Below are 13,180 nucleotides of genomic sequence, written 5' to 3' on the forward strand. Positions count from 1 at the left end.
TTATGATCAGAATCGGGTATGACGGTAGGGTTGGATTTGGTGAGGGAGGTAACAAATTCAAACGAGCTCGAGAATTGAATTTGAGTTGGTGGATTTTTTGGGCGTGAAAGTCCCTTTTTGATTTGTCTATGGCTTGCTTATAGGAGTGGAGGTAGGAATGGAACGTGGTTCGGAGTGCGGGTGTTTGTTCTTTACATCTTTTTTCTAGTTTCCTAAGGTGGCGTTTCATGGTTTTGAGCTCGGCTGTGTACCAGGGTTTCTTTCTGGTGTCGGCAGGGTTGATCTCTCGGGTTTGTTCTGGACAGAGAGAATTAGCCACTGTGTCGGTGAGCTGATGCCATGATGTAAAGGCCGACTCAGCATCGGAGAGATCAAGATTGGCGAGTGAGTCTGTGAGGGCTGCTATGAGGTCTTCTGATTTACATGCTTTCCGGAAGTGTATAGTTTTTTTAGGGGGGGAAGGAGCAGGAGTGTCTTTAAAGGAGCATGTGGTTTCAATTCGGAAATGGTCAGACCAGGGGATGGGTTGGCATGTGGGTGGTTCAGATAAGATCAGGGCATTAATGAAAATGAGGTCGAGGATGTGGCCTGCCTTATGGGTGGAGTTAGCAGTGATCTGTTTGAAGCCGATTGCATCCAGCGATGTGAGTAGGGATTCACATGAAGGGGTGAGAGGAGCTTTATCCTCTTTATGCAGGTTAAAGTCTAATGCTGCCAAGAAAGCGCAAAGCAGCTTTATGCAGGTTAAAATCCCCAAGTATAATGGCAGGGGAGTTTATGTCTAGGTGTTTGGAGATGTATTCGATCAAAGGGGATGGGTCTTGTTCAAGTAGACCAGGTGGCGCATAGATGAGGCATATTTAGATGATGGGAGATTTAAATAGCGTAATTTTGAGTCTGGGGGGGGGGGGGGCAATAGGTTGGAGGGTTAAATTGAAGTGCTTTTTGGCCGCGAGAAGGAGGCCTCCTCCTCTTTTTTTGTGTCTGGGAATAGAGAAAATATTGTATTGGTCGGTTGGGAGTTGGTTAATAAGAACTGAGTCTGAGTTTTTTAGCCACGTTTCAGTAATGGGGCAGATATCTGGGCTGTCGTCAAGGAGGATGTCATTGAAAAGGCTGGTTTTTTTGACTATGGACTGGGCATTCAGGAGGAGGATTGTGAAGGTTGTTAGGACTATAAATTGGGTTAGTGGGTTGATCATGATGGGGATTACGGATTGGTGGAGGTCGTGGGGGGTGGTGCGCAAAGGTGCATGGAGAGGAGGAGGAAGGTGTTTGAGGATAGGAATGCGGAGAGGTAGCATGGTGTAGAATATTGTATAGCAAAAGTAGGAGGGTAGAAGGATCTGGTGGGCACCTGGAGTGGGATATATACTTCTCTGGAGGTGGAGAGTGGGGAAGTAACTAGTATTATGAAGTTTATATTGCTGTGTGAAGTTAATAAAGTAAATTGCAAGAAAAAAAGGCTGGAGTCAGCATGTTTACTGCTCCAGCCCAGAAGATTCTGCTCAGCCAGTCCTCACAGAATAGATGAGATGCTTAGTGCTGTCCCTGGCGTCGACCAGCAATTTCTGAGTCTCAGAATGGATGTCAGAGGATAGATTACGAGAGATGTCCTTCAACTTGTGCAGGAGATGGTAAAGGAACTGAGCCATTGGCACCTGGTGGGCAGCGATGCAGGAGGTAGCAGACTAAAAGACCTTTTTGCTTGTAGCATCAAGGAAACGGGGTTCTTTCCCAGGAGGCGCAGATGCAATTAATCTTGAGTGCTTTGCCCATAGCAGAGCAGTCATCACACAGATTGAAAAATGGGGGGATTTGACTTTTGGAATGTACTGCACTGTACTTGCAGTGCTATGGAGTGCAGTGGTGTCCTTTGGTGTATTATGCTTAGCACTTTGCTTTGCGCTTTCTTGGCAGCATTAGACTTCGGCATCATATGTACAGCGCTTGACTTCAGCGCTGTACCAGACTTTCTACAGGCAGTAGGAGTCGAGAAGTAGGGAAGAGAGCCAGGTTCACTCTTGGCACCACATGCCTTAAACAAAGTGATAACGCGACCCCCTGTTGCATCGGAGGTGGACCCTTGGGCCGAGGTGGGGTTGACGCAACCCGTAGGCAGGCGGAGTAGGCTGATAGAGGCTGCTGGAACTTCACCTATATCAGCCCTCGTTCCCTGCAGGTTGAGCCGGGGCCGGCAGGACTTAGGGGGCCTCTGTGTGTAGTCAAGAGTCGGTTCAGCCCAGAGACAGCAGGTGAGAGATAGTACAGTCTTACTCTGGACAGGGTAAAGTCCTGGAAACTCGGGCGCCAATAGAACGAAGGCAGACAGAGTGCTCGAGCAAGAGCAGGCAGAAGCCTGAGTAAACCACATCCAGGGAGTAAGCCAGAGAGGCGTCGAAGAGCAGGCTTGAGTCAGGGCTGGTGGAGATCCAAAGGCAGTGGCAAGCAAGGCTGAGGTCTGATTACGGAGATAGTCTAGAGCATAGTCAAGTAAGGCAGAGATCTGATCACGGAGATGGTCAAAAGCGTTGTCAGGCAAAGCGGAGTTCTGGGTCTGGAGATAGGCAATGCGTAGCTGGACGAAGCAGAGGTCTGGGTTTGGAGATAGGGAATGCGTGGTCAAGCGAAGCAAAGGTCCTGGTGTGGAGATAGGCAATAGCGTAGTCAGGTGAAGCAGGGGTCTGGGTCTGGAGATAGGCAATAGCGTAGTCAGGCGAAGCAGAGGTCTGGGTCTGGAGATAGGCAATAGCGTAGTCAGGCGAAGCAGAGGTCCGGGTCTGGAGAGAGTCGATGGCGTGATCAGGCGAAGCAGAGTCAAAGTCCGTATAGTCCGTATAGTCAATCCGAGGGGTGAAGCAAGGTAGGAACTAGGAGAGAGGAACCAGGCACAATGAGGAACAGGAACGCGGAGATGAGACAAATCTCTAGGAGGCAACGAGTACGTGACCAGCGAGGAGACCTGTTGCAAAGGCAACGCTAGGGAGCGGGGCCTGCACTTAAATACTGTAGCTGAGTTGACATCATTATCTGAGGCCACGGCTAGGTTCCCGCCGTGGTCCCTACTTAAACATCAATGGTGCGCGCGCCTAGGGAGGGGCGCGGCACGAATAGCAGCGTCTCTCCGCAGGCCACGTGGAGAGGCCCGACGAGAAGTGGTGGCTGGACCAGGAACGCCAGGGACTGCGGCAGGGCCGGAGGCACTGGGGTAGGCCCGAGGACGGAGCTGACAGCCCGCCACCGCCAACAAGGAGGAACCAGGAGCTGCAGTCAACGTAGAAAGGTGAGGGGGCCGTGCCGCGGACGGCACGCATAACACCCCGATTAGGGCTCCTGGTGAGATCCACGATGGGCGACAATATTGACGGATGCCTGGAAGATATAGAGTCTGTTCTTGGAGTAACAGGACGTTCGTCGATGGGAAGGTGGCTTGTCTGGGGATACTGGCTTTTTCCTTTTGTGGCAAGAAGCTTGGGCCCAGAGGATCTCATATTTGATCTTCAGATCACGATAACAGCGTACACACAAGGTCATGCTACCACAAGTTCTACAGGAGGCAGTCACGGTCAGCACCAATGCAGAGAAGGAAGACATCGTGCTGGTCTCTGCTAGACATCTTTTTGTAATAATCAAAAAATAAATAAATTCTGCTTCTAATAACTCATACAGTAAATTGAGTAGGTGTGGTGGATGACCATCATATTTGTCTTGTCACTGGCGTCGACGCGGCAAAAGGTATCCACTGCAGAACGTAGATCACATTAAGAATTAACTATCAAGCATTGATGATCCTAACGCGTTACACTGACCACCTCCGTACGGGCTATATCTAGCTGAAGCAATTCATTACAGCTATCCTGAAGCTCCCTGAAGGAGTGTAACTCACTCCGAAACCCTGCAGAGTTGGAGGACCAACTTCAGGATTCAGATAAGTGCACACAATTTCAATGCCCACATGCAAGTGAGAGGTGAGGAATGACCGATGATTAATCTGGATTTAGTGCTCAAAGGCTTTATCTTATTCGCTTTTCTGTGCACCCTCCGACTTAATATCATGGCGATATTAAGTCGGAGGGTGCACAGACTTAAGTCGGAGGCCCCAAAAGTAAAAAAAAAGTAAAAATTAAAAAAAAAATAAAATAAAAAATCGGCCCGTGGCCCGCGGGTTGAAAGACGGATGCTCAATTATGCCGGCGTCCATTTTCTGAACCTGTGGCTGTCAGCGGGTTTGAGAACCGACGCTGGCAAAATTGAGCATCGGCTGTCAAACCCACTGACAGCCACCGCTCCTGTCAAAAAGGAGGCGCTACGGACGTGCTAGTGTCCCTAGCGCCTCCTTTTACCGCGGGCCCTAATTTGCATAGGCCACCCTCCTGAATCGTGCGCCCAGGAGAGCAGGCACTCCCCAGCTCTCCCACATGTTTTTCTGTATTGGCCTGTATGAGGGCAAGGCTCATGCAGAGGCTGCTGGCGCGAATTCACCGCGCATGCTCAGAAAACTTCTGGAAGATTCAGCTTGAAGAGATCAAGTCTGACCCAACGCCATCAGATGATGCAACCCACTTGTGTTACTTGTCCACGGTAAAAAACAAAACAAAACCCAGATCCGGCCTGCAGAACCCCGCCCCCGCCAGGAGGAAAAAAATTGAGCGGGCAGAGGATGGCACAGAGAAAGAACTGGGACTACAAGTCCCAGAATCCCCGCAAGCTTTTTAACAGCAAGAAGCATGTTGGGATGCGTGGGTGTGGTTCGTGTGTTGCTCACCAAATTCAGATAACTTTATTAGGATGACAATTATTATATGTGTTGCTGAAATGATATATAAAGTGTTTAAAAGAAAAGGAAAAAAATGACAAAATAGTGATAATAACAGTAACCAATGGGCAGTCTTTCCGGGCAGGAAGGACTGGATCCCAATAGACCAATAGAAGCATGCGTAGGCAGATACTAGGGCTCGCGGCTAACAGTCCAACCGCCACTGATTACATGACTCGGACCAGTTTCCCTCACTGAAGCGAGAGAAGAGTGAAGGAAGGACCTCGGCGATAGTAGTCGTGGCATGACCTAAAGAGTTGCGCCTGGAAGGAGTGGGGCAGTGTTTCGTAGTTCCTTCCGCCGTCCTAACGGCGGGAAGAGGCGGGTTTCTGGCCAATGAGCAGGCGGATTATGCGCGCACTTCCGGCGTGGAGCGGAAGGCGGATATAGTTCTGTGTGTCTATGTGTGAGTCTGAGTGAGTGTAGGGGGGGTGGGTTTCTGTGTTATTTTTTTATGTCCCACTTCACGCCCCCCCTCTCATCCCTGCTTGCTGTTAGCAGCGTCAGTTTAAGGTGTTGATTTTTTAGTTTAATTTCGGGAGGAGGGGAGTCAAAGGGCATCTGCTGATTTAAGTATTTATTACAATGATAGGGGATATGGAGGGGTGTCCAAGTATTTTTTTAAACAGTTTGTCGTGTATTGCTCCCTTTCTCCTTGCTTACATGTTATCGTCTTAGTTGTGTACATTTCATCGCTGTACATGTGTGCTTGTCACTAGTCTGCATGCATATGTCTTTGCCCTCCGGGTTTGCGTATCATGCTTTGGTGCATGTAACTTTTCTGCTTGATTGTGTCCCTGTACTCTGTATGAATATGTTGTCATGACCATCATATAGACCCCTCCTGAAAACGCCGTGTGGCTATTGCCTCACTATGCGACTCTCTTGGGTTCACGATCTCATGGACATTGCTCTCTTCCTCTCCTCCCCACAGATTTACTCCTGTTTTTGATCTGGGTTACAGTATTGGACAGGTTTGATCCTACTGCCTTCTAATATTCCTCACTGCGTTTGTGGGATTCAACCTTTGTTCATTTTTCTTCTCCCATCTCATTTCATTTGCTTTCTGTTTACTAGATAGAGCCTGAACTGGGTGCAAAATGTTGTGAATGGTTGTGGAAAGCTTTGGGATAGGAGCAAGCAGTATGGCCCTGGGGGTGACTCCACCCCTGGTGGTTCTTAAGACTCCTTTGGGCTGTTAGTGGAAGAGTGGTGGGTCACGTTGTGACTGGTCCATCAAGCTGGATTATATCTTGTCTTCCTAGTTTCATGGGTGAGATGCAGAGTTATCATTGATCATGGGGAGGGAACAATTGTAGTGAGGATACAGGTACTGTCTGTCAAGAGAGAGAGTGGCTGCAGTACTCAGGACGACAGACGTGGACACCATGGGCTCTCAGGTGCTGCAGATCCTGAGGCAGGGTGTCTGGGCATCGCTCACAGGGGGCTGGTATTTTGATCCCCACCAGAGCACCTTCTCCAACTGCTTCCACCTCTACACCTGGATCTTCCTGCTCACGTTTCCCTTCCTGCTGTACATGGTGAGTGTTGTGAGCCTTGGAATTTCTTTGCACAGAGCAAGGATGGTATTCGCTAGGTTCTTGATGTGGCTGTCACAGATCTCTGTGTTGTGGGATGTCTCACACAGACCTCCTCTTTCTTTGTTTTTTCATTTCTTTTTCTGTACCAGTTTGATGTCCTATATGTCTAGATAAACAATAGATTTCACACACACAGAAATTGCTTCCATTGATGACTTTCTCTTGTTTGCTCTATAGGATTAAATCTTAACCAGCATGTAAAACAGCAACAAAGAATGCACTCCCTAGGGTCTCTGTAGAGTTGGCATGTATGATTGTTAGTGAAAAATATTTATTTAGTTATGAGATAAATGTTTACCTTATTTTCCTGTTGCTACCTCTGTTTAGTAATTTGGTTGGTTGCAAAAGGGGAAGTATTAGAGTAAAAAGAAGGTAATATTGCCTTTGTAATAGGTCACTAGTCAGATCCCACCTTGAGTACAGTAGTCAGTTCTGATGGCCATAGCTTCTTAAGGACATTGAGAGGCTAGAATTCATTTAGACAAGGGCTACTAAAACAATACAAAGCCTGTAACACAGATCCTACCAAGAAAGACTTAAGGCATTCAGAGAGTACTCACTGGAGGAAAGAAAAGAAAGGGGAACATGATAGAAACATTCAGATAGTTGACAGGTTTCAGTAAAGTAGAGGGAGATAACATTTTACATAGGAAAAGAAATGTGAGGATAAGTTGTCTTGATTTGAAGGAAAGAAGATTCAGAGAAAAAACATGTTTACTGTGAGGATGGTAGATGCCTGAAATAGTCTACCAGTGCAAGTAGTGGCAACCAGGACCATGTTGGAATTTAAACATGCTTGGGACAGATATGGAGTGCAGTGGCACAGACAGCTGAGCTGGAAGAAATGAAGGAGGGGCCTTGAGTGTTCAGTTACACTGAACGTGAGAGGGACAAAAAGGGGCAATACAAGCTGATGTGTAGAGCGTGGTTGTACAACTGTCAGACTTCCAGGAAAGCTGGGGTAATGATTCTAATATCAATGAGCACAAGGCAGCTGGCTGTTTCGGAAAACTGCTTCACTAGTTGTGGGAACAGTGCAGATTATTAAAAAGCTTGGTGGTAAAGAGTGGGAGAGGGTCTAGATTCTGGCTTAATGTGTGACTTGTAAGAACCAAAGAGGGAGATGGTAGGGCCTGGAGTGGCCTCTGCTGTCATTTACTATACTAAAATGTTCTCTATTTTTATAGAGTTGATTGCTTACTGAATTGATTAGTGTGCATTTTCTCAACATGTTGATGATCATGCAAACTTCCTGGGATGTAGTTATTACGTAACAAAAAAAAAAAAAGCTCTGGAATTTGTTGCCAGAGGATGTGGTTAGTGCATTTAGTGTAGCTGGGTTCAAAAAAGGTTTGGAGAAGTCCATTAATGGCTATTAATCAATTTTACTTAGGGAATAGCCACTGCTATTAATTGCATCAGTAGCATGGGATCTTCTTAGTGTTTGGGTAATTGCCAGGTTCTTGTGGCCTGGTTTTCGCCTCTGTTGGAAACAGGATGCTGGGCTTGATGGACCCTTGGTCTGACCCAGCATGGCAATTTCTTATGTTCAAACAAGTTTGGGGGAAATTCACAGAGGTGTTTATTTGGTTAGATCTATAAATTCTGCTCCAGAATCAGAATGCAGTGATGTAACAGCCCAGTTCGGGTCAGTTAGATGCAGCCATTGTTCCCTGTACGTACCCAGATCAGTCCAGATTCCGGGCTTTGCTTACCTTCCAGCAGATGGAGACAGAGAAAGTTTTACTGGCACTGTCACTTAACCTGGTGTGCCACCTGCAGTCTGTCAGTATTTCTCTGTCTCCAGCAGATGGAAGGTGGTGCAAACCCTGCAGCTTGGGGAATATAAAAAGAAAGGGAAGGATTTTAGACTCACTCTTAGCATTCCTACTTAGCCCTTCCTGAAGGTCAGTAGGATCTGGTGGGGCCGTCCTTTCAGGTGGAGGAGCAGATGAGCGGGAGGGGTTGGAAACCCCTGGGTCTGCCTGGATCCTTGACCTGCTGAGGGGGGAGATAACTGGTGGGGCCAGTTCCCTCTCTTCCCTCCTGCAGGTGGACAGACGGAGCCTGCAGCCGCAAGTATAAAGTTTTAAATAAAATAAAAGCCTTTCTGTTTTTTTTGTTTTTCTGCTTATACCAGTCGGGTGTTCAAATTTGCGGCATCCTGCTGGGTCTTCGGATGTTCTTGAGGTTGGCTTCTAGTGGCGAGGTCGGCTTGGAGCGGCCTTTGTAAAAAAAAAATAAAATTTTAAAGCTAGTGAGGCTTTTGCTGCCATGCCGCATGGTGTGGGCAGTGCGTGTGGGGATGATGCACACTCATGCCTCTCCCTTGCTGGTACTTGCTCCTGCTGCATCTCCGGAGGGGGGGAGCGGCAGCTCAGGGAGCGCATGGGGAGCCTTGGACAGGCAGCAATCCTCTGTGGGTAGTGCAGGGGGGAGCCGAGCAGCCTAAAAGTGCCTTTTCGATTTTGGCGGAAATGGTGGCCATTTTGTCTTCTTTTGCTACCTTGACTGACGGCCTGCAAAGACTATGCCCTGCCTCCTGCTGCTGTTGCTGGCAGATCGAAGGCCCTCAGAGCCCCGGAATCCTTTGTTGGGGAGGAGGAGGAAGACCTCCTGGAGCAGGATCCAGAAGAATCATAGGATTTTTCCACGGATTTTGTTTTGCTTATGCACAAAGCTTTTCTGGCTAAAAAGGTGGCTGGACATTGCCACCCCAAACCACTGGACCTGTAGGAGGCAGTTATGGCTAAGAGGCTGCATTCTTCTTGATCTGGTGGGGCAACCAGAGTTTGAAGAGTGCTGGTGTGTCAGTTGCCCCTGGGGAATGCTGATAATCCCTCGGAGGCTGATGATCTGTCTGGGGTAGATCCTCATTTGGACGGCACGTACCCTGATGAGGCACGGGATCAAGCACCCTTGGTGGAGGGAGATGATCTGAAGGTAGTTAGTCTTTTTTGCTGGGAGGAATTGTGGCCCTTAATACCATATGTTCTAAATGAACTAGGTATTAAAGGCCCCAGGCTGATTTGGACCACGAGGGAGTGGATCCGGTCATGTGGGGCCTGAGGGAGCAAACCAAGACATTTCCTTTCCACAAGTCAGAGAAGGAGTTAGTGCTTCAGGAGTGGGAGACTCCAGTTCCCTGTATGTACCCAGATCAGTCCAGACTCCTGGGTTTTGCCTCCCCTCCAGCAGATGGAGACAGAGAAAGTTTTACTGACACTTCTACTTAACCCGAGGTGGCACCTGCAGTCCGTCAATATTTCTCTGTCTCCAGCAGATGATGGAGGTGCAAAGCCTGCAGTCTGACTTAAAAAAAAAAAAAAAAAGATAAAAGAGAATATACTTAGGGCTTTCTTAGGGGGCTGCTAGATCCTGGTGGGGTCATTCCCCCTGGTTCTTGAGGCAGAGGAGCAGAGGGTTGGAGACCCTTTATTGCTCAGTCCTTTCTTCGCCGGACAGGGCTTAAAACTGGGGGTCCCAATTCCATTGCCCTAGAAGACAACCTGAGCCTGCAGCCATTATTTGGTTAAGGAAAGTGCTTGTTTTTTTCTTGTTCCTTAGTTTGTTTAAAAAAAAAAAAAAAGGTCAGGAAAAAGCGGCTGGGGGTTTGCCGTGGGACGGCACAATTTCCCCAACTCTTATGCTGCTGGCTTTCGAGCGGCTTGGTGCTTGTTCTCCCCTCCCATTGACGGTGTTCCCTGTGCAGCTCATGCCATCCAGTGTCCGTCGGCTTGCAGCAAGGCTCTGCTTGTATGGCGTGTGGTGATGAGTGCGCGCGCCTTTCCCACGTCAGGAAATGCTTCTGGTGCCTCTCCGGTGCGGAGGGCTTTTCAGGGAGTGCAGTGAACATTAAACAATCTAGGTGCCGTGAGTGGGAAACTCTAACTGGTGCGGCAGCCCGTCGGAGATCCCTTCCCACTGAGTGCGGGAACTGTGGCCATTTTGTCTAACTTCAGGGCTGCAGCGTGGACTGCGGAAGGGGAGGGGGGGTTTCCTTCCATTATCTCCTGAGGTGGGGACTCCCGGGGGGGGGGGGGGGGGGGGGGGGGGGGGGGGGGGATGTCCAGATGCTGGAAGTCCCTTCTCTGGGAGTGAGGATGACCTCCATGGGGATTCTGATACATCCTCCACTTTTTCCTCAGAATTTATGCTATTATTACACAAGGCTTATAAAGCCAGGAAGTCCCTGCAGCACAGGGCATATTAGGGGGCGCCAGTGAGGTCTGTGAAGGGGACCAGGCCCTCAGGGGTTTTGGGGGCCACGAGTTCAGTGTGTTCCATGGCCCTTGGTGCTGATGCCTGCTGCAGAAGGTTGTTTCGAAGAGTTGTGGGCGGATGAGGGATTAGCGTAGGATCCTCCAAGCTCAGATCTGTTTGTGTCAGAGCAGGATCCAATTCGGGACTTGTCAAAGGCCACAGCTGTCAATGGTGATGATCCCAAGGTAGTACGGTTGTTCCACAAGGAGGAGTTGGGGGGCCCCCCCCCCTTATTCCCGCCGTGCTATAGGAGCTGGGCATAGAGGTACCACGAGAGAATTCAGAATTGGGAGCAGTGGACCCAGTCATGGTTGGCCTGAGGGGTCCGACGAGGTCTTTTCCATTCCACAAGTTGGTCAGCGCCTTGCTATTTAGGGAGTGGGATACTCCTGAGACAGGCCTGAAGGTCAGCAGGGCCATGGATAAGTTATATCCTTTGCCAGAGGATGCGCGTGAACTTCTGAAGGTCCCGAAGGTGGATGCTTCTGTTTCGGCGGTTGCCAAGAAGACAACCATCCCAGTGGCTAGTTCTATGGCTTTGAAGGACCTTCAGGATAGAAAGCTGGAGATGCACCTCAAGATTTTCGAGGTGTCTGCCCTTGGTGTTTGAGCTGCTATGTGTAGCAATTTTATGTTGAGGGCTGGCTTACGCGGGGTGCAACAGTCACAAGCAGACAGGTCCTTATCTGAATCTGAGACAAGACAAGCGAAGCGTCTAGAGGCCGTTGTAGCGTATAGTGCAGGTGCCTTATATGATCTTATTAGAACTTCCTCCAGAACCATGATGTTGGCAGTTTTGGCTCGGAGGCTCCTCTGGTTGAGGAATTGGTCGGCTGGTGTTTCGTCCAAGTCCCAGTTAGGGGCTTTGCCCTTTAAAGGGAAATTACTCTTTGGTAAAGACTTGGAGGAGATGATTTACAGGCTCAACCCCACAACCCAATCTTTCAAAAAGAACCTAAAAACATGGCTCTTCCAAAAAGCATACCCAACGACTACCCAACACATGAACACAAGCGCTCCACCATACACCCCCCACCCCCCTCACTCAACACCCACATCAAATCCGCATACTCACAAGCTGTGATCAACCCCAAAAACCTAACCTTTCTTACCATACCAGATGCAAACCTTCAACAATACTCTCTTCCTCTAAAATCTCAGCATGACTCCCTACAGAACTTCTACTACCCTTACTGCAAAGTCTCAACACAAATTGATGCAAAAACTCACAGTAAAAACTTTTTTAAATATATCCAAAGCAGAAAGCCTGTGAGGGAGTCAGTTGGACCGTTAGATGATCGAGGGGTTAAAGGGGCACTTAGAGAAGATAAGGCCATCGCGGAAAGATTAAATGATTTCTTTGCTTCGGTGTTTACTGAAGAGGATGTTGGGGAGGTACCCGTAATGGAGAAGGTTTTCATGGGTAATGATTCAGATGGACTGAATCAAATCACGGTGAACCTAAAAGATGTGGTAGGCCTGATTGACAAACTGAAGAGTAGTAAATCACCTGGACCGGATGGTATACACCCCAGAGTTCTGAAGGAACTAAAAAATGAAATTTCAGACCTATTAGTAAAAATTTGTAACTTATCATTAAAATCATCCATTGTACCTGAAGACTGGAGGTTAGCAAATGTAACCCCAATATTTAAAAAGGGCTCCAGGGGCGATCCGGGAAACTACAGACCGGTTAGCCTGACTTCAGTGCCAGGAAAAATAGTGGAAAGTGTTCTAAACATCAAAATCACAGAACATATAGAAAGACATGGTTTAATGGAACAAAGTCAGCATGGCTTTACCCAGGGCAAGTCTTGCCTCACAAATCTGCTTCACTTTTTTGAAGGAGTTAATAAACATGTGGGTAAAGGTGAATCGGTAGATATAGTATACTTGGATTTTCAGAAGGCGTTTGACAAAGTTCCTCATGAGAGGCTTCTAGGAAAAGTAAAAAGTCATGGAATAGGTGGCGATGTCCTTTCGTGGATTGCAAACTGGCTAAAAGACAGGAAACAGAGAGTAGGATTAAATGGGCAATTTTCTCAGTGGAAGGGAGTGGACAGTGGAGTGCCTCAGGGATCTGTATTGGGACCCTTACTGTTCAATATATTTATAAATGATCTGGAAAGAAATACGACGAGTGAGATAATCAAATTTGCAGATGACACAAAATTGTTCAGAGTAGTTAAATCACAAGCAGATTGTAATAAATTGCAGGAAGACCTTCTGAGACTGGAAAATTGGGCATCCAAATGGCAGATAAAATTTAATGTGGATAAGTGCAAGGTGATGCATATAGGGAAAAATAACCCATGCTATAATTACACGATGTTGGGTTCCATATTAGGTGCTACAACCCAAGAAAGAGATCTAGGTGTCATAGTGGATAACACATTGAAATCGTCGGTTCAGTGTGCTGCGGCAGTCAAAAAAGCAAACAGAATGTTGGGAATTATTAGAAAAGGAATGATGAATAAAACGGAAAATGTCATAATGCCTC

The 13,180-nt window shown here is 47.9% G+C and overlaps 1 protein-coding gene across 7 annotated transcripts in view; it reads left to right on the forward strand.

Moving 5' to 3' along the window:
- The first annotated feature begins 4,998 nt into the window (after positions 1 to 4,998).
- PCNX3 (pecanex 3) overlaps positions 4,999 to 13,180 on the forward strand; it is a 214,271-nt gene continuing 206,089 nt past the window's right edge. For 4 of the 7 annotated variants that reach the window (XM_029614741.1, XM_029614743.1, XM_029614745.1 and 1 more), the window contains exon 1: positions 5,000 to 6,357. In XM_029614741.1, coding sequence (XP_029470601.1) covers positions 6,205 to 6,357 — 153 coding nt within the window. In that variant the 5' untranslated portion in view covers positions 5,000 to 6,204. Of the gene's footprint in view, positions 6,358 to 13,180 lie in introns of all 7 variants that reach the window. The other 3 variants (XM_029614747.1, XM_029614744.1, XM_029614749.1) reach the window with 2 other exon arrangements.

Source organism: Rhinatrema bivittatum, chromosome 8 (assembly GCF_901001135.1).
Source record: "Rhinatrema bivittatum chromosome 8, aRhiBiv1.1, whole genome shotgun sequence".
NCBI classification, from domain to species: Eukaryota; Metazoa; Chordata; class Amphibia; order Gymnophiona; family Rhinatrematidae; genus Rhinatrema; species Rhinatrema bivittatum.